This window comes from Mastigoproctus giganteus, chromosome 2 (genome assembly GCF_048544385.1).
Source record: "Mastigoproctus giganteus isolate SK-2022 chromosome 2, ASM4854438v1, whole genome shotgun sequence".
In the NCBI taxonomy this organism is placed as follows: Eukaryota; Metazoa; Arthropoda; class Arachnida; order Uropygi; family Thelyphonidae; genus Mastigoproctus; species Mastigoproctus giganteus.
This window is the reverse complement of record NC_143576.1, coordinates 44689181-44712130: the sequence shown is the minus strand read 5'-3', so window position 1 is coordinate 44712130 and position 22950 is coordinate 44689181. Positions and strand designations below refer to the sequence as shown.

Here is a 22950-nt window from a genome sequence, read left to right as displayed (position 1 = left end):
TGAAAATATTAAGCTTCTCTTTAAAAAAAAAAAAATCAGTACAAGAATCATGGTTGGCTAACGTGTGCAGGTTTTAAAGTTACTGGTTTCCTATTCGGCCAACAACTTAGTTACACAAAAATGCCTTGCTTTCTGTGCGAGTGTGATAGTCGAGAAAGAAAAAAGGAAAAGAAAGTGTAGCCACCAAGACAGTTTCAGACACCCGGTTCAAAGAGCATTAAAGACCAACCACTAGAACATCGAAACAAAGTACTGCTACTTTTTCTGCATATAACACTAGGTTTAATGAAATGGTTCGTTCAAGCCCTGAATAAACAAAGAAATTGATCCAAGTATGTTTCTACTAAATTTCCAGCGCTTAAAATACGAAAATAAATAAATAAATGCAGGAAATTTTTTTTTGTTGGATCTCAAATCCGCAAGTTGTTGCCATAACCTCTATTTGAAGAATCCATGAGCCAAAGTGAAAAAAATACTTGGACTGGCTTTAAAAATGCAGTACACAATTTTTTTGGAAACATCAACGTCCAAACTATGAGACGATCATTAGTGACGTTCTGGAGAAGTTCAGAAAAACTGGTGTGTAATTATGAGGGTTAAGGTGCACTGCTTGCGCTCTCATCTCAACTATTTCCCACGAAAATTAAGTAGTTTAAGACAGGGGAAAAGATTTTATCAGGATACTTTTGCCTTTTTGACTTTCTCAGCCACCGAAACTACAGTACTTGAGAAAGCCAAAAAGGCAAAAGTGCAGTATAATCCCATCGAAATAAATAAATAAATATGTATAAATGTTTAAAATACAGTAAGTAATATATAGAGGTAATATAGAAAAAGTGCGGAAAAAAGGGCGAAGAAACAAATAAATAAACATGGATAGAAGCAGAAAAGGAAGTAGTATGCATCTAAAGAAATATTAAAATATTAAATATAAGGCAAATATAGCAAATATGTAAGCTGATTTATATATTTTAAACATAGATATATATATGTTTAAAAATATTCTTTAACAATCTTGGATAAAAAATTTTGCTTACGTGTACATCGTAGACTTAACTAGGTTTTTCGCTACTCTTCGCCTTAAACTAATAAATGTAACATAAAATACTATACAGTATATTACATTATGGTCTTAGTGAACATATTACCACTGCAATGGCTAGCCCGTAAAAGCTGTAAATTAAAATTAATAAGTAACACCATACTATGTATAACTATACCTACTCATATAATATGTTTAAATAAATATACATATATATGTTTATTTTTACTTGTAAAAAATTCTGACGTGGTAGAGGAAATTTCAAATAAAAATTTAGTTCATATTAAGAACGTTTCTTAAAATGTATACCGATGTAATTGTTATAAACGATGATTTCCCTTTCTATCCTGATCCCAATTCAGATGGGGAGGTGGACAAACGGTACATCTGTGAAAACTTTGTTGTTCTCAGGTTAGCTCAGCAAGGACTCAAACCAGTCTAAATCACCGCCGTGGTAAAAGATATCATGCGATATTTTTTTATCACGTCGGTGGTTTAGACCGGTTTGAGAGAGGTTAAGCTTAAACAACACTGAGCAGGATTGCTATCGTAACGAAATGACTACTCGTTGAGATAATAATCCTGCTCAGTACAAGAGGAACCGCAGGTCTGGAGCATGCGTTTGATCCAGAGGAAGTCTTTAGGTCAGAATGCCGAATACTTCAACAATTCCCTCACGCTTCATGTACTGGAAGGCCTCCCTAGACAAAGTTGCCTTCGTAACGTCATGGCACTACCGCTACTGGGATGAGCCCCTATAAGGATGACATTACCGTAGCCGTTGAGACCATGCAGCTGATATCTTCATGGGTGTGTCATTCAGGAGTAATGTGCAGGCAGCCAAATCATCTGACGACGGTGATGGTCTGGGAATCTTGCAGTGAAGAACAGTGACTAGTACAATGTTAGGCAAATCCTCCGCTATTATGAAACATTTATGTGCACTTAATCTTCATATTCTGTACTCATCGAATTCCCAATGAGTGTGTATGATCACCATTTCTTGTAGAGTATGCATTGCCTTGCCCTGTAACTCTGGGAAAAAATTACACCACTTGATGGATAAGTTCTTCACGTTTTTTTTTTGTTGTTGTTCTACAATTACGTTAAATCATATCACATTAGAATACAAGTCAGAGCAAAGCCTCAAGGTAATATGAAGCTATGAGTAAACGATATTTGCTATGAATGCATAAGTCTCATAATGTGAAGGCATCTTCACCATGAAACTGAATTAACCACATAATGGAATTAACCTTAATGAGATGGAATTAATCTCAAGATTTCGTTGTTGCACAACGAAATTTTGAGGTTAATTCCATCCACAAACTGCAGGTTATGGATTTCATAATGTTGTCATTATGAAACCAAAACGTTCCTGAAACATGCGGGAATTACAAACTAAGAGTGGCTCCGATTTCAATAAGCATTTTCTATTTCCCAAAATTCGTAGTTGTAACATGAAGTGGAAGTCCATCATATACATTATCAAAACCGTGCTTGCATCTACATAGATAAATTGTAAATAATTCGAAAAATCTTAACCAGTCTTAATTTTCGTAACAAGAGGATTACATGACATTGGCATATAACATTACAACTTACCCATCACGGCCTGACGCTATGGGCTCACATTATAGATCACAGAATGATAATATAATGACGATGGGAATGACAATACAGTGAACAAGCTCCTCAATTTGATTATTTTTGGAGCCAGATTCTGCTGTAAAGACTTGACGTTATCGTTGCTGAATCTGATGATGCCCACACTTCCGCAGCATACAGGGGCAGAGGATAAGGATGGATAACAGATCTTATATAGCTATTATAATTGCTTTCTTCGTGGATAGCATAGTGGTTATCAGTGTCCTTCCCACGGCGGGTAAATTGACCCACTAAGAACGCCAGTCCTGGGCCCAAAGAACCTAGATCCGCCCCCTGGACCCTTGTCATGCAGCCAATAATTGGCGTCTTTGCGCAAATGAATAATTGACATTGAAAATATGGTATTATAAGCATAACTTGACCCAATAATGTGGTGGATGAAAATGTTTCACTTGCATTTTTATTGTTTCACGTATACGTGATCAAATCCAGACATAATGGTATGTTTTCTTTTTCTAACTGGTCATTGATTCTTTTAACAGAAAAAAATAACTAAGCGACATAACTGTGAGATATAAATAAAAATGCATACCATCAGTAAGGATTTTTATGATTACTTAAATCGTCCACTGAACGTTAAACTGGAACCTTATTTTTTTGTAACAAGCTACACGGCCTTTCTATCCAACTGTATTATCGCAATTATCACAGATAAGTCGATCACAAAATCCGGCATACTCTCGGTAAAACAGAGTAATCTTAGGAACCTCTGAAACCTGGTAATCTCGGACCTGCACTTTGCTGAGTCATGGAAGTTTTCTGATTTCTAGTGGGAATATTATAACCATAAAAGTAAGCCGCTAAAAGTATTGCTTTTCTATATTGCAGTTTGCCATAGAAGTCTAGGCTTTTTTTTTTCTAGAGAGAGAGAACGCATGGTATATGTAAAAGTACAGTAAATATAGTACATATATTATAGTAAAAATAATGTTAATTCTACTATAATGCTATAATTTCTACTATAATACTATAGTTTTCTATGTCAAAGTTTAGATTATAGTAAAAATAAAATTATATTTCCTTCCATAATAATGTACACAGTACCGTATATTTTGGAAGGAAAAATAATTCAGTGTCGAATAGATATTGGCCTCCACGTGCGTTTTGAAAGACTAAAATCCTGTTAACAGATTTTGATTTTTACTTTTAATTTTGGTCAATTACAAGTGTATGCTAGTTGCCATGTTGATATTAAAAATGGCAATTTGAAAGGTTCTAGAAACATTGGCTAAACTATAAATGTGTTTGGCTAATCGTTTCATCAACACAATGTTTCGGGTATGAATCGAGTAGCTCAGAAACCGTTCCTAATATGGCTACAGCCCTTTAGTCCCTATTAGCCTGTTTTCAACGAGTCGCTAACCTTGTTCAACGAACAGCAATTAGACAATCTCATTACCTTATGACGATTATATGGAAAATGGGTGATGCCAAATTTTGGAGGTTCGCCTGTACCAAGGGTGGTTCCAGGATTATCTAAGTGGGGGGAGGATTAAAACAGTGTTCTGGAGAATCATTAAGCTTTAATCACTATGTAAAAAACATCCACATTATTTTAATTATAATTGGGGGGGAACAGTTGCCCTGTAGCTTCTACCTGGAATCGCCTCTGTGAGGGCATATATTGGTATGGAGAAATCATTTAACCAATAAGAATTCGAATTCATGTAAGACGTTACGTCACGTCGCAACAATATGAGCAACTTCTGTTACTTGCAAATGTGCAAGAACTGCCAGAATCGCTAACACTTAATCTTGTAGATATTCCAAATATTAATAACTTCTTGCCGAACAACGCGCAGTTTTGAAGTTGTTCAACTACTTTTCAGTTTAGTAGACTCAGGTGAACTAGTGACGCGGTATGGCGTATATTTTTTTTTAGCAAAGACCGAGACACGACGCAGGGGAGTTGCCCACTCTTATGATGGATTCATATCTCTAGTGAATATCATCGAGTTTTTCTCTTATCACTTTACAAACTCTGCAAGTCGTTATTCTCACCGACACTTTTCGAGATTGACTTTCTCTCTTCCCCTGCGAATAGTAACAGGAACACAGTTACTGCGTCTTCACTTCATTCTACTTTACTTGCGTGTCGAGCTCCGCCTTGGATACAATTTTTCAACATTTCCTCACATGTTCTAGGAAGCCAAAATAGTTTTTTTTTCCTCATTGAAACACGAACAACAAAGTATTTTCTGCATCACATGGGACCATTCTCTCTCTACAATTTTTCCATCCAACTATCCCACAGAAACTATATATTTGTGTTTGTAGAAAATTTAATATTTTCTTCTTTTATTAGCTACTTTTTATTTTCTACTTTTATTACCGTTATTAGCAGTAAATGTTTTACATACAGATATCACAATGGATCACGTGTACCTAATTATGATACAAGGATACTGACATTATACATTGCTATTAGCCGAAGAAACTACGTAGTACATTTAGCCTTCCGACAAGACGGGACTCAATCATTCTTTTTTTTTAAATTTGCTTATGAAAGACAGGGAATTGTGGGAAGGCTTAACGGAGTAAGAGTCTTCAGATCAAGCGCATAAACCAGCATGTTATACCTGTTCTTAGTGAATGGGTGTAACAGAGCAGTAAAGAAACCTATAATATCCCTTCCCCTTGGGGACATCTTTGTTTACCCAGTTGTCATAGTTTTGTAGATTTACCCTTAGGCATGTATGCATTACGAGGTAACAAAGACGCGGATACATGTTTTTGGCACGGATCCTCCGTTATGCAGCTATATCTTTGGGAAAATCGCTCCCGGTGGAGTAACTGTCTTAGGAGCTAAGAGAGTGTGCATAAATACGAAGCTTACTGTATAGTTCTGAAAATAAAAAACTGGAATAAATAAAACACTGAATTTTATTGAACTATTTCATTATATTAATCCTAATATTTTAATTTCTATTGAATTATAATAATAACATTAATCCAATCCATCTAAAAAAATAAATAATAAAATTCATGTTTAACAAAATAGGGTTTTAAAAAAACTGCAATTCACAGTATTCCACTCATTGAGAAAGTGAATACCTCGTATTTCAAGATAAGAGCTTATAAATATTTCATACAGAACATGCACACGAAGATTTTTCAGACATCAGACGAGATCGACACATTAGTCTCAGTGTGGAAAATATTAGTGATGAAAGTTCGGCTATGCAGTATTTACCACAAAATAAGAAACATTTCTGATATCAGCTATTCTAAAGATACCATGAATAATCCGTTATAGGATTATTGGTTACGTATTTCATAACAATTAGAAGTTTCTGTAATCTGGATATAAATTTTTTTTTCATGAATAGCTGCGTGAAATTTGAAATATTAATTTAAGCCAAAAATGAATGCAACCAATTTAATATTCGGTATAATTCAACAGAAAAATTACTCAAACGTTATTGAAAAAAAAAGTAAAATAAAATGCAATCGATTCTCGTGACGACTCACAAACCGATCAACACTTCAACCGATGAAATCTCGCATCGAAATGAAGGACTGAAAGGCATACAAGTTCAAGTAGTGGCTACCAAAAAAGCAACTCGCCGAACATGCTGCAATCATTACAACAAAAAATAAATAAAATATAACAAATGTAGTAATTTACAGGATTATTTAATAATTTCTGGCGTACGGATTAGCCTTATCTTTGAGGGTAGTAGAAAGTAAAAATCTACTTCGCAGTCAGTCACGACCCCAACACGGCCTTCAGACAGGTAGTCCGCAATAAGAGCGACAACATTACATTGGGAAATTTCCACCATCAAATAGTGCATTTCTTTAAGTAACAAACATTCACGGACGTCTTGATTTATTTCTGCAGTCAAAAAGGTATGGCTTGTACACAAGGCTTTTCCGATAAATTAAATAAATCTGAGGCCAACAAGAATGCGACGGTCTCCTCTTATGGAAGATTGAACATACCATTCCATAGATACTCTTGCATATATGAAGGAAGTGGTTCACTTGATGACAAGAGGAAATCTCAAGACTAAATAACAGATTGGGCAAGAGGCATGCGATGCTTTCCATTGCCTCTATGATGATCTTCCTTACCTCTTGGCTCCTATAGTTCTTGAGTGCTCGTTGGTTTGCTCAGATGACACTTGGACCGGCCTCTTTGCCGAGTGTACCCCATTTCAATATAATAGGCTTGCTGCATCTGCGGCCGAGTGCCAAGATACCTTAAAAAAATCGATCGAAGATTTCTTTCGCGCCACGATTTGGAATGCAAAGCATGGTTGCGACAAGATGGTCCTCATTGGGAATTCTAAATTGACCATAAAGTAGCCGAAATGGAAACTGGTGGGTAGGAGGTATGGGTTCACTATTCTTAGGAATCAGTATAAAAAGTTATTAAATCAGTTGTGGTTGCAGTCAGCGTGTACGTACCATTGCCATTACCACGATGCAAAATACCAGTGCAGCTATTTTATTTACCTACTCTTATCTTGCTCCTCTGACCTTTTTGTCATTTTTCGAAGTACAAACAGATAATTTATTTTGCTGGGCTGCCCGCGGTCTAGGGATTATTGTCTTATTATAAGTACGGTAAATAGAATATGAGAATTTAATTTCAATTTAATTTCATTTTCATTTCAAAATCAATTTAATTTAATCCTCGTAAACATGTTGCGGGTTCGAGTTTTTACTCTGTCATAGAAAAATGCACGGCCCGTTCTGAACTAGCGCCTATTAATTATTGACTGCGGCCAGATTTTCTGTCCGCACTCAAATTAATTCAATATGTACGCAATTACAGCAAATACGTAAACTCTTCTAGCGCTTGCCTGTACCGAGAATAAACGGATATTTAATCATGAAGGCCGCCGCAGCCGAGTGGTTAAGCGAGTTGTTGTAGGGTTTTAGGAGCATCAGCGACTAAGGTCATATTGGTCCATGTATACTGATTGTAAATTGCGTGTGCTCTGTGGTCGATTTTCTGTTTTGCTGGGCGATAAATCCGAGTTTCCGGGAGAAACTACCCTCGCCTGAGACCGACTAACTCAGCCACGTTGTGAGGCCCATAAAACTTCCTTACGTCATCGACGGGACTCGAACTAAGGTTTTTTCCACCGGTATGGGGAGGACGGCGATTCTACCAACTGTGCTACCCACGAAGGTAGGTCATGCGAGTGATACAAAAGTACAAGCGTTTTGAGTGGCTCTGATTCAAGCCCGTGTGACCACTAAATTCAGCACTGTTTGTGTATTTTCCTTATATCGTGAACTGTTTTGACCTTTTATGGTTATCCATGAAAGAAAATAAATAAATTTTCTGTTTATAAAACAAAATTTATTATTTTTTTATTCTTTAATTATTATTATTATACAATTTTGCAATGTTTCGGATTTTGCCAAACGTACAGAAAATGCACTACACACGACAGAGTAAATATTCCAATCGTCCCTAACAGCAACAACTCAAACTGTCCTCCACTGGGATATCCATCTGTGACTATGAAACTAATGAAGTTTATCCGCAATATTGCAAATTTCCAATCCTAAAACTTCACGAATCAGTTTACACGTTCAACCGCTTCCTTTCAGTGCCAATGTTACGGTGAAAATACATGTATTACCATGCAATCTATCTGCAGTAGTACATAATACTAATTTGAAAATCCTGATTTATTCTAAGACTCTCCTTTTGAAATCTCCTGTTTTTCTATCGTTTCTGCTCTCTTCCAAATGTAAAATTTTTGCATTATTAATATCAGTACGGTGATCATATAAATTCTGGGCTGTCTTCAGTTGTACTATCCTATCAATAGGGCTCATTTTTATTCCTCTATCCAAACTGGAACTTCTTCTCCACTGTCTTACAGTTCTAAAAGAGCAATGAATCCAAATCGATCGACAGCAGTTGCACTTGCTATTAACTCATTGCATCCATCAAGGACCTGCAGGCGTGGATAAAATCCCGCATTTCGTTGTGAAGGGCCTCAGTCCATATATTCTTGATCCTACCTGTTCAATTCCATCTTTTCTCAAAGAATGTTCCCAAGTAGATGGAACATCCTTTGAGAGAGTGTTCCCCACTGAAGCGTGGATGCAGTGATATTCACTGCATCCACTCTGACATCGTGTAAAAACTATTATAGGAATCATATAGTCTCGAAACTTGATACTAGACATGTTGGACAGACAACTTGTGTAATCGAGACCCGCTAATATTAGTAAAATCGGATAAATGCTAACTTATTGTGATTTTCTCTTGTAGAGTATCTGTGCCCTCATTTTGAATTTAAAATCAATGGCGTAAATTTAAACCAAATAGAAATAGAGTAATAAATATAAATATTATAGGAATAATAAATAATAAGTCAACAAATTCTCTTACCTGAGATATTTTTCAGGAATAACTGCATCCAGGTATGATGTAATTAGAATAGTATTGAAAGACTTGCCTAGAGATAAATAAATCTTGTAAGAGGACGAAGGAATAGAAGCAAGCTTTGACCCTAAATCCATGCATGGCAAATAATTTAAAGTATAAAGGGAGATGAATTCCCGAAGCTTGATTGGGGCTTTCGTTTATACCATCTTCAAAGGGGAAGCGAACACGTGTAGAAGGGCGTATTTATAGCTCGGGAACGTTCTATTGCCGTATTTCAAAAGTGTGGTGGGGTGTGTTTCAATAGACAAAAGGAAGAGAAGACGGATAGAAGGAAATTCCCGTCCCCTCGTATTTCACTAATAGTTTGGGAATTTGAAAATTTAGAGATTTAGAACAGCTTAAAGGTTTTTTTTTTTTATTGATGAATAATGAAGTATCCTGGATACTTCATTATTTAGCGGGTCTCGACTGCATCCACGCTGCTGAAGCTACTGGAATAAGTCCTCCTAACGCAGAGTCCTCGTGGATAGCACAGTTGGTAAGCTCGCCGTTCTCCTCACACCTGGTGGAAAAGATGTGGCTCAGTTAGTCGGTCTCAGGCGAGAGCAGCATGGTTTTTTATCGGGGAAACTCGGGTTTGTCGTCCAGCAAAACAGAAAATCGACCACAGAACATGCGCTATTTACAGTCAGTATACACAGAGCAATATGGCCTTAGTCGCTGATGCTTCTAAAATCCTACCACAACAAAAATAGCAACTGTTCTGAAACTCATCTTCGCCAGTGAATATTGGATAATGAAGTAGACAACCCAAACATTGCCTCCCTCTCTAACAAAGGCCCACCAACTTGTCCAGTATTTCAAATCCCACATCTACTTCAAGTGAGAAGAGCACAAGAACAACCTCAACCTGTTATAATGCTCGTTGGCATAATCAACTCCTGTGACTTATGGGACATATGTCAATGGCAACCACCACTTACTCTCACAGCTATTCCATTTCTGCAGTAAAGAATAAAAGGCTGAAAATCTGAGACATATTTCTAGCCGTCCGGGTGCTTTCCATAATAAAAACCTTACAAATGATAAGGACAGCTCTCCTGAAATTTGTGTTAGATCGCAATTACAGGCGTTCGCTGGCCGAACAGGTTCCTCTGTTGTGGCCCCTCCCGATAACTGTAGATATCTGTTTCAAGTTATGTCTCCACCGGTCATCTGAGGCTGAGAACGGAAACTTTCATAGTCATAGATGAACGCTCTCACAAACGAACTGATGCCCAGCTGCATGTCGAACGAAGAGCCTACTTGTATTTAAACATATACTTGTGTACCTGATCGTCCTGTACCTCTCAGAATTTCTGTAAACTACAAATTTCATTTATGTATATTTCTTAATGTAATTACATTTTATTGTCTGGTATTATTTTCACTTATGTGTTATAGACGTTTTATGTAGTCCCTTAACCTTTGTCAAGTCTCTGGCCGTTGCGGATCATATCGTATCTGCGTTGTTTATCAATGATGTATGTAATTCATATCCCATCTATATAATACAGTGCAATACAAATCTTCTTCTGTATTCCGTATTCTTACCTCCTGATTTACCTCCTCATATTCTATAAAGTTTTTGGGATTTCATTTATCCTTCTAAAGCTAGTTTGTTTTTCTTTATTCGCTTAGAGTTAGAACTGTAGAATTTCCCTAAAAAATGTCAAGAATTTTAAATTTAGTTTATTTTAGTTTAATTAAACATTTGTAAATGAAGAAAATCTCGTGTATTTATCTGCACATGTTTAATTTACAAAAAAAAAAAAAAAAAAAGAAAAAAAAGTGCCTTTTCCACAACTTTTAATAACTGTGCATGGTTATCAAACTAATTAATAACAAAGTTTCTATTATCTACAATATTAAATTATTGCTTTTCTCAGTCCGGGAAGGGTTAATTTCGTTATTTTGCGTCCTGTTGAATGTATCGTGTAAGCAATGCGTCAGGTGTGAACTAATACTTTAATTTTAAATTTCATCTTTACTTTAAAGTTGAAAAACTTGTAGCAAAATGCATGTGCTTTTTATAAAAGAGCCAATTTCGTGTGACCATTGTAGCAGGAGCGAGAGTAAAGATGCTAAGGTAATACCATAAGTGGATAGCCATACTCTTCAATCAAATCATTGTAACTAATGAAAGTCGCTGCTTTGCACTTTAAAGAATTCGCACAAAAAGAGGTGAGAACTGAAAAGAACAAAGAAAGTCTTCTCAAGTAAAAGCGTCGGAGTCAATTTTAGCAGATTTAACAGCAACGCACTTGGTGTTTGTCTTTAAGTCTCACTTAGTCTTTAAATGGCGCAGTCCGCAGCGCGAACGGCAATGTATGGATCCATTATGAAGCACGGTGTTAGCTTCTCTCTTACGTGCCGACCTGTGCGTTAGAAGAACTGAAAACATCGCTTTTATAGAGTACTCTAAGAGATTAATCTACGTGGCTTGGCATTTACAGGGAAAAGAGTACAGTGAGTAGGCACGAGACCCTTGGAAATTTAGTGTAATTCCATTCAAGTGCTACCCATTTTAACTTACAAACTTTAAGCAAATAAAGAATGGTGTGTAGCCTGTTATATTCCGCCAAAAGCCGTATTGAATTATCCGAAATCCATTTAGAAATTTCTCTTGTCAAATTCGTTATTAATAGAAACTGATCGGTAAGGCAGCTGAGTTATACGAATTAAATCCATTTTCGCAGAAGAACTTAGCAAGTATTAAAATGAATGCAGATAAACCACAAAATGCAAAATAAGATTATTATTGTTATACTTGTGTTATTATATCTCCCTGATTGGAGGGAGGGGGGTTACACCCCGTGACATGTACTGGTACCAAGTGCACAGGGTGGTTGTTATGTCTGTCTGTTATTACTGCTGAAAACATCCTACAGGTGTTCAATATTGCAACTTTCTCGGGTTCCTTGTAAGTGTTCTCTGGGAGACTTACTGTTACTAGGCTCATGTGGCATCTTTGGCACCATGATGGTGATTGACACGGTGATCGGGATAGTCGTTACTTGTTCCATATGACGCAACTCTTGATCCTGTCTTAGGTCTGTGCACTTCCTGATCTTTTCCTCAAGAGTTTTCTGGAGGTTGCCAGTGTTGGGCACCGCTATGTCGATCAGAGAGGTAGCATTTTCCTTCTTGTTGATAAGGGTTATGTCGGATCTGTAGTGCGGGCTTGTCTTGTCCGTTATTATGGCGGTGGCCCAGTACAGCTTGTGGGTTAGGGTCTCTAGTACGGCCTGGAGTTCGTACTTGTAATGCGATACAATTTTTTTGATCAACTGGTATTTCCTCACTAGCTTCTAATGTATTATCCTGGCTATCTGGTGGTGTTTACGAGTGCACTCCTGGATCACCCTGAGGTTTTGGGTTGGATCGTTTCTGAGGCCAGGTGGCATCGTCGATATCTGTCACTCTTGGCTACTTATTACTATTGAAAATGAGTAAGCTATCCCCTTTGCATTTTATGCGCGAAGAAAAGTGGATTTTATTTTGATGATGGAATGGGCCCATTTGGAGTTTAATTTCGTTTAGACCAGAACTGGGTAAAGCACTATAATCGTACGTAGTATTTTTTTTTTTTTTTTAATGAAAACCCCAAACAGGAACGGTGTTAAAACCTATTGTATTTTGCACTGTGCATAGTTTGCAGGAGATGTAGTGGGATGCTGAAAAACTTTCTCTTAAGACTATAAATGGGTTTCACCACTTCAAGCCTCCTATGTTTTTAGTATTAGTATTTTATTATTATTATTATGTGATAGTATTATATTTTTAGTGTTATATTATATTAGTATTAGTACTAGTAGTTTCGTGCATGGGTTAAAGGAGATTGGGTGGGGGATACCGAAAAAACTGCTCTGGAGGCTAAACATGAATTTCACCACTTCCAGCCTCCAATACGCATAGTGTGATATTGCACCCGGTGATGTGTCATCTACTACCCCACCTAGTGTTAGTATTAGTACTAGTAAGTATCAGCCTATTTTAAATTATGTAGCTGAGGCTTGGATAAGAATCAAAATGATCAAAATTAGAATTTTCATAAGCAGAAATAAGTACGCATGTTTAATTTTTAAGTTTAGTTTTTAACAATTTTATCAACTTGAAAACAGAAATACCCAATAATTAATGTTCATACTTTATATGTATGCAGTTTTTTTTTTTAAATTTATTTTCAGCAGAATTAATAAAAATTTCTGCTTCTATATGTAAGATAGAAACAGAAATGTCGGTGTGAAATTTAATTTCTCAATTTCGTATCCTTATCGATTTTATAAACTGGAAAATGAAAAGTAACGAATACACTCATTTTTATATTTTAGGTTTGTGAGGTTTTCCTTATTTTGTGCAGAACTAATAAACGTTTTAACTGAAAATGACATTGATAAAAAAAACAAACATAATATTTATAAATTTAAAATTTTTAATTAAAAATAAAAAGTTACATATAATAGCAAACGCAACTCAATGTCAAATACTGGTCTATATTGTCAAATACTGCAACTAGAATATGTAGGTTAGTGCAAATGCATCATTTTAACATAGCTATTTAACAAAGTGGTTAAATTAATTAAATTCAGAAGAACAATGCCCATGGAAGTATCTTTACGACACGACAAATCTAAAATAAATTTGAAAATGGAAATGATTATTAGTATCTAACATATACATATATTGAAAATGGACGAGACTTACAGCAGTCTCGTGTTCGCATTTTGAGTCAGACTTCTTTTTCCTTCAATTTCCAGCAGAATTAATAAAAGTTTTGTTTTTAGATCTAAAAAACAGGTGTTGAAAACAGAATTTTTTAAATTAAAAATAACAGTTTACATACAGTACTCAAATTGCAGCCAAACCATGACCCTGCATAAAGGGACAACCACCTCATCCCTGCCAGTAAAGCCTCTGCATATCATCGACAAAACCCCATGAACCACCCGCACCACCCAGGCAGCCCACAGCTACCCCCCACCCTCAGGTCTGTCCCACACTTCACCACCCTGAGCGCAGCACTGCACTCCTTATAAGCCACTCCCGGATCACTGCTACCCATGCAGCATCCTGCATCCACCAATGGCAAGCTAACCCTGACAGCAGTCATGCTTTCACCAAGCACTCCGCCAACCCCTGCACTACCAGCAAATCGAGACACCAAGCTCGACGTACCTTCAGCAACATCACCAATAAACACTGAAAACAAAGAGTACAGCACCGAACGCCTTGGGACTCCACGAACAACACCAGTCCACGAAGAGCAGTGCCATTAGCATTGCTTATTCATGCTGAACACACTACCTGTACAGGAAAAATAAATAATAATAATAATAAGAGAACATCTACATGGAACTCCAGAAAGCCGCGATCATGAACAACTTTAGTAACATAGTCAGAGAGTTCATTTGAATAATAATAATAAGCTCATAACTAATTTTCTCAACTAGAAAGTTCATTTAATATTGAAAGGGACTGGATAAATTCTCTCTGAAAAAAAAATATATATACTGTATATGGAATAAATTAATATGAATGAATACAGTCGATGTCACATAACCTTTCCTTCCTAATAACATTTGGCATAACTCGAGGAGAGTAAATTGCCGAATGGTTTGTAGCTAGTAAACAAATAAATAACATTATTAAAATTATTTTCGATTAAGTTTTGATAAAGTCGGATTGATATTATTTGCTATGTCAGAAAGATTTCCATTGATCTCCAATGTAATTTTCACAATAATCGGGATAAAAAATCGGGAAAAGTTCAGATTTCAAAAGCAGCAGAAACAAAATTATGTTAGTAAAAATGTCTTGATGTGTGTATTACGAATTTTACTACCTTGTACACGAATAAATACATAGAGTTTAAAATGACATTGAAAATTTTTCTTGGAAACAGAAATAAAATCTAGATTGGTGTTTAAGGTATTTTGGCTAAACGCAGAGGCAAATAAGGCCATGAAGGGTATCTGCATTGTTTATGTTAATTATATTTATTCTGTAATATCAATTCTATAATTCCAGACACTGTGGAAGCGATACAGAAACCCCGTCTTTGTTTATGGTAATACCATTGGAGCTCTGCTCGATCCTAATTCCACAATAATATGCATAAATAAAATGACTATTTATTGCCGAATGGGCTAGCTTGTAGCAGGAAATCCCATGCTACAGGCTAGCACGGGCTTCTTCCTTCTGTTTGAGAAAAGGGTGATTTAAAATATGTGTACGTATATATTTAAGCAATACATGTATATGATATGCAGATATTATGAGAATTTAGGAGTTAGAGAAAAAAATATTTGCCGTGAAAAACGTCAAATTTGAAAGTGCATCATGAATATTAATATCGTTCCACCGGCTTCCTCTATTAACAAGACTCTTTTGCGCTTGGTAAGGAGGAATGCGCCAAACCTTTTTGAAATTATGCTAACTAGAAACGTGTTATGGATGCTCAAAGAATCTTGCCAAATCTCTGAAGAGACCTTCCGTGGCGCCTCCGTAGCCAGATGGGCAGGAGCAGCAGTGTGTAGCACACACTTCTCGATTAGACCGGGGTTCGAGCCCGTGCCCACCAAATACGGAGGATGCGGAAAGGTCAGGGAATGACCACCGCATATCCCCGGAGCAATATGGCCTTAGTTGCTAATGCTCCTCTCCAAAAACCAAATAACAAACAGACCTTCCGTGGTACTATCTCTAGTACCAAATAACAAACAGACCTTCCGGATCAGATTCATAGCGGATATTATTAGATTTTGAAAATTTATGTCCCATGTGGTGTAAAATATATTTTCATGAACACTGTCCTGAAAAAATAAGTCAAGTGGAATATTGGCTATTCGTGAGGAATTAGTGTAACAGCGTAGAATCCGATGGTCTCAGTAATTTTTATTAATTAGATTAATTTTGAGTAAAAATAATTTCATTAGGTATGTATGACCTTCCGAAATTCAATTGGCTCTACACTGTCTATATATAATGAGAACAAAGTAAAAATAAAATACTAGCAAAATATTATGAGAAAATATTTAAATGAAAAGCTATGAATTATTTGGGTAATAATTTTGCAAATAAATGTCCAATTCCCGTTTCAGAGAATATAATAACAAAACGACACTAATGGACACATGGTCTCCATTATAGTAGAATATAATTAAGCGTCTGCTGTGTATCTATTATATCTTCTGAAAGAAAGAAAACTATGTTTCATAGAGAGGCTAGCATGCCTCAAAGAGATATATAGAAAAGTGAAAATTTAAACAACTGAATTCGATTTGAATGAACCTGCTTATATTTCAAAACAATGCTCTTAAATATAGAAAAAAATACTTATCAAGTGTAAATGATTTAAAATTACTCAATGTATTGTACCCAGTTATAATTAACTCACATCTTAAATACAATATTCAAATTCATTCCCAACACAGGCGCCGCTCACGTAGCTGCTCCCCTCATAGTGTGAATTCGGAGTCTCACGGTTCATCTTTTATATCACACTTCATACTCACTCTATGAATTTCATAGTTCATGTTCAAACACAAGCTCTAAAAGTAAAGTTTTCAAATCTAAACGCGACACGTTGATCATATTTTAATGCTTCCTAGCGATCGTGAAAAGATGATCGTGCCTTTGTGAGCTGCTACAATCGTTAGTTGTCATTTTTCCAATTTTTCTCTTACGTGTTATGCTACTTTCAGAAGTGAACATTGTGAATGCGAGTGACAAAATGAAAGGCGGAAAAATCTGAAGGCAATGGATGTGCGAAGCTTACAGAAGTGCGATGGAGCTTCAGTGTCATAGTGCGCAAGCCTCAAATCTGAGTCAACAGCGCGTACAATAATAAACGATGAAAGAAAATAATCAAAGATGGGGAAACAAGTACGTAATATGATTTCAAGTTCCTCAAATATTATAGCCGAGGGGCTAATTTTTGATACCATCGCATGAAAGTGTTATTGCAGGGGAAAGCTATAAGTGCAGACGGAAAGCAACAAAAATATTGTATCTTGACTAATTTCCTACAAATGCGGGCAGTCACTTCATCGAAAATTGGATTTTAAAGTCGATGAAGCACGCAGACCTGTTCTAGAAGAGATGCATTCCGGCCATTCATAACAAAGAGAAGCAGAAACTAAAAATATATAGGAAGATCTAGAGCGGATAGGTTTCGTCTGATTTTATTGCTGATGATACCTTGCTCATGCACCACGGCGAAAATCACAGGGAATTTTAACAAGTTTTTTATTTAAGTTATGTGGAGAAAATGTAAGTGAATGATTTAGCTCTTCTTCGCGAGGTACAACTAGAACAACGAAGTTTTCATGGGATTTGAAAATGCTGCAGAGCAGCCCACTAATCTTGATAACATTGGCTCAAATGTCGAATATATATATGTATATATATATATATTTCCCACAAACAGTTCTGATGAAAGTACGCTGTCCAGTATATTATTGCATGCAGAGTCATTATGCAATGAACAAGCTTGTATCTGGGACAAAAGGTAATGATCAACATTACCTTTTGCTCCAGAATATTGATCTTGTATGCCTCTTGGAAGGCATGCAACACCAAAAGGACTACCGATAGCATTGTGTCTTCGTGTAAAACAAATTATACGAATTATAGCGAAAATCATGGCCAGAGGTGGTCCAGAACTATGAAGATTTTGAGGCAACGCCACTAGAAACTCGCAAATCAATTGAATTCAAAGTGGTAGAATCCGGCAAGGTTCATGATAATATGGAAAAGATTACTGACGAGCTGAGTGAGCTCACTGATTGAGGAGACAATGGACGAGACTCTTTGGAAGAGCAAAGGAAACAGAAGCAGCACTGGATATCGAAATGACTAAGGCAGAACTAAAGTAACACCTTTTTATCAAAAGTTTTTATTTTATTTTTATTTATTTAGCGGGCTGTGATCGCTAATGTGGAAACGAATGCGCCTTTAGTAGAAAATTAAGTTTTCTGCAATAAACCTATATAAAGAAAAGCCAGCAAACAGGATTTCCAATGACTTTTCTTAAAAAGCCATTTATTATCAAAAAACACTAACAACTGCGCTGTCAGACTATAACCTCACGTTCAAGAAGCTCGAAAGCTTCTTGAATTTATTAAATTCAAGAATCTTCTTGAATCTATTAAATCATATTTATAAATAGCAATCTTTTATTCTTATTTTTATTATTTTATTTTTCACTTATTCTTTACTTATTATTATTTATTTATTTATTTATTTTATTTCATATTTTTAAATATTTTTTTTTGCCTTGTGCAAGGCAGTACGTTTTGGTCCGCCTCCTCGTGGCGTGGACGAGTACTGGCAAGCAGTTTTCCTGTTAATCGATGATTTATAGTAGTGACCAGAAACAACTAAATAACGCACACTGCGCAAACATAGCACTACACTCATTTCTAGTCAATTTACCGAGTGCTGTGTCATCAGAGTACCAAGGCAGAGTTGAACTAACCTACAAGGGCCACCCTACATAAAACAAAATTCATTTCCACGTTAGCTTATAAAGTTCCTCATTAAATATTTTTGACAATGTCAATACTATTTCTATTCAGGGCTAAAATAATGAAGAAGTGAAATGATGACATACTCGGGATTATGTCCATTCTTACAGCAAGTAAGTCTTAAAATGAGTACCATATAAACAAATTCGACGTGTATTTTAAAAGGGCACGATGCAATAAGCAAAGGGCTGTAGAGCATCTCATTAGTATTTGTGCAGAAGGGAAAGACATGGTAAGCAGTAGATGGGGAGAAAAAGCGGGCAGGTAAAAATGTCATCCTTTATTCGGCTCAGAGCTTTAAGTCGGTTCCCGTTTCATAATGAAAGTATGGAGTCAAACTTCAATTTTTAGACTCGAGCATGAAACATACGAGATATCCTTGTTCTTGAAAAATTTTGTCGGTGTTAGTTATAGTTATATGTAATCTTGTAGTTTATGTACTAAAGGAATCTTTACTTTATTTTATTTTCATAAAAAGTCCCATTTAATACCAATCGCCAGCTGTTTGTAGTTATTTTCCCTTCATTCTGAGCAGCACGTCCCTATTTTCCCCTCATTCTGAGCAGCCTGTCCCTGTGGACGTCCATAAGTAGTAATCCGCTTCTCTCCAACAACACGTGTGTTTGTTATTTCACTCTTTACTCGAGTACCGTGATAACTCTCAAGACAGTCAAGGTTAACGAGAGACTGTCAGAGAACAGCGTTTCTGCTGCCCGTTTGTCATCACTCAGTTTCATTGAGCAGATGAAATACTGCAGAACATTGTAAATGCTCTATGAGCCATTCTGCAAGAACAATTCATCCCACAAAGCACGAGATGAATTGTACAACGTACATCTCATATATCTGAAAATCCTTTTACTACTGAAAGTTTTTCAAGCTCATCAGTGTGAATATTAAGAAGGCAGATATAAAGATCACAAAATATTTAGACATGGGAACTTTGTCTGGCTTCTTGGCTGATTATTGGTTAATTATTGGTGTGTGTGCTGTGAATTTCTTCTGGGTATTCTTTTCTATTGAGAAGAAATTCACAGCACATAATAACAATTTTCCAGTTTGTACTTCGGGACGACTAATAGGATCAGAGGAGTTTGAAGTGATTTAGGAGTTGTGTAGCATGTTAGTCGCTATAATGATAATAAGAAATAGATTACTAGTGCCACCAATTCTTCTTACGGAGTATAATTGAATGCATTGTTCCATGAGTGTCTAGCAGCCATATTAAAGAAATTTCATAGCAAATAGCTGCGAGGTACAAATGAAATTTCATAGCAGATAAGCAACCGACAACTAATGTGTAATATGGCTTTATCACTACATACATCAACTGTGGTTCGTAATTTGTAAAAACATCAGCACTACATGTATTAAATTATACTGATTAACGTAATAAACAGATGATGCATTCTTTTCTTTGTTTCATTACCTACTGCGTATGCTAGCAAATCTCCCAGTAACCACGCGCTGTGGATGATTTGTAAAAATGCAAAAAATGATTGATCGTACTTTTCTGTTAACCAAACAGTGTGCGACCATGCTCGAGACAGGGCTGAACTTCGGCAAACCTTGCTATACATTACTAATATCGGACACACCTGTAATTTGAGTACACAAGAATACACCTAACGACGAGTACACACAATCGATGGACGTCATGAGGTTGTGGAATATCAACATAGAACAGTTACCTCAGAACGATTCGCTGGCACTATGAAAACTCTTTGAAGTAAAAAGTAAAGGCAAATATACGTATCAACACTACCTACAACTTCATTTAGCTCATGTGCATCCCTCAGCTATTTCAGTATTAGATATAATACTAGCAAATTAATAAATAAAACAGCAGACTGAACGCGTAGATATAAGGGGCATCAGAACCCAGATTACACTAAACTCAGCCCACTCAGTGGCGTCGAGAGGAGGGAGAGCTTGTTCATATCTGTTATTTAAAAGTTATAATGTGGATGTTGTCCAGTGAAGTAGTTTCCACTGGGATGGGCAGGGGCCCGTGTAGCCTTTAGACGTTCCGGTACAAAAGAAATCAGCAGGATTTGTTTTAAAAAAAAAATAACCGAGAGGACACGCTTTGGTTGCATTGCTGATATGAATCAAATTTCAACTTAGTTGTAAAAAGTGAGGTAAAATGATCTCAGTATCAACAGAATTAAGCATCAGTAAATGTTCTGTTTATATTCCGGGATGACCTCATTAGGTCAGAGGGGCTTACAAGATGAAGAATAAAAGAAACTGTTTTTATTATTTTTCAGTTCTGAAAGTACGGCCCAGGAGTTATGAAATATCCTGCGTGCTAAGCGGTACCGTGTGAGTGGGCAAATAACAGTACATAGTTATGCACGCCGCGTGTTCGAATCCACGAGATAGCACAAAATACAGATATTCTTTTAGGCTCCTGATCCTACCTGGCCATCTCGGAATATACACAGAAAACTTTATTTTGTTATTCAGAAGAGAAATTTGCAGCCTGTTTCGCAATTCACTCTCCGAATATCTGGTCTCTTTTTGAAATAGCTTATCTTAGTTGCAGCCATATGTCCCTGCATCGTTTTGCACTTAGTGGATTTAGAACTTAGCGTGGCCACTTTTTTATTTTAAATAACAAGCGAGAGCTTGTGTGTTGAGCTTCTCCTGACAGCACATATGTTTTCAGTGGAAAAAAGATCAAGTGGGACCAATAAAGTCACTTGAGTATTTTCGGAAATGCTTTAATACATAGCGAGAAGATGTCATTTTCACCTCAATATCTTTCGATGACTATTACTAAGAGTATATTACCATTACTAAGGATAAATTAATATTTCCCTCCCCAAAAGTGCCAAGCGGCCTCTGATTTTTTTTTAGCACTTCTATGAAGAATTTCAATCTAGATTATCATCAGACTAGTTCTTAAATACTTACTTGTGGAGTTTATTATCATATAATAGGGTAAACAGACATTGCAGTAAATGAACAATTAAAATGTTTCCAGATACTTGTTAATTATCCTCCACCAGTAGTTATGGCATCACCACTCTGATTAGATACACCGGTTAGGTTAGATTTACTGCTATATGGTGACGTCATAACTACTGGCGGGAGGATAGTTAACAAGTATCTGTTTTTCGTTTGAAGGAAGGTTGAAAAAAAAAACAAAACTTCAACTTTATTGCCGAATTAGTTTAACAAATTTAGCAATGGCAAAATTTATTAAATCGATGTTGCTAATACTGACGTACTTGTGAATTAACTGACGCAAAACACTATTCAAACGCGATTAAACTGAACTTCACTTTTCGAGACTAGAATTCCGAAAATAAAAAAAGTTCCATGTTCCATCCATAACAAGGAAACGTAGGCGTGATTTTGTTTCACTTTGGTCTTTTTTAATTATAAAAAGATGGATCATCTTGAGAGGAGGATTTTGTTTTGAAAATACTGGCGACAAAAATAAAAAATATTACTAACATCGCTGAAGCAGACAATAAATGAGCCTGAAATACACAAATATTTGAGTGTTTAAAGTTGGCTAAAAAGTTTGAACGAGTAAAGTTTCCACGATACACCCCAATGTAAACCTATAAGCGATAAATAGGGTTCGTGTGTGTTAAGTAACTAGGAGGAAACCAATAATTAAAACGTTCTCTTTCTTCCCCCAAAGGAGTTATCAAGAGAGAATGTGCTTTATTACATATGAAAGAAAACTTTTCAAACGTCAGCGGTTTCCTTTTTGATTCCTTCGGTCTGTTTCCCTTCGGATGAGCCGACATACAGAGACACAATAAGAAGCAACATCGCAAAGAACTTCCTACCTTTGGCGGCGAGAACGAACATCAACAAACAGGCCAACATCCTGAGGTGATATCCAACAGCCTCAAAAACACACACACCCCCTCACGTCTGCACGCCGCAATACTTCCCCCGTGACTACGAGCTGATACAAGTGGTTGTAACGCTGTGATCACGGTGAGAGATCGTGGCGCCATCAAGCGAATATCGGTGACAACGTGAAGGATTTAGTTGAACTTTCGTCACGAAAGTTCTGTTCATTAAGCAGCAGTCGTTTATTGGAAGCAGCAAGCAAAACAATCTGATAGCCGAATGCACACAGGGACAGTTTCACCTGGTAATAAATATTATATTAATAACTTCTCCTCCAGAAACAACTTTAAGTAACATTCTAAACAAATTGTTACACATCCATTAATTTTCCTTTATCTCTTCCAGTGAGCAAAATTACTTTCGTCATCTCTCTCTCTCTCTCTCTCTCTCTCTCTCTCTCTTTCTCTCTCGCTCGCTCGTTTTTTCTGTCT

General features: G+C 36.4%; 1 protein-coding gene across 1 annotated transcript in view; it reads right to left on the bottom strand.

Moving 5' to 3' along the window:
- LOC150089286 (synaptogenesis protein syg-2-like) overlaps window positions 1-22558 on the bottom strand; it is a 684886-nt gene extending 662328 nt beyond the window's left edge. Inside the window, exon 1 of the mRNA XM_090368466.1 lies at window positions 22450-22558. Coding sequence (XP_090224592.1) covers window positions 22450-22489 — 40 coding nt within the window. The 5' untranslated portion in view covers window positions 22490-22558. The remainder of the gene's footprint in view (window positions 1-22449) is intronic.
- Window positions 22559-22950: the final 392 nt, after the last annotated feature.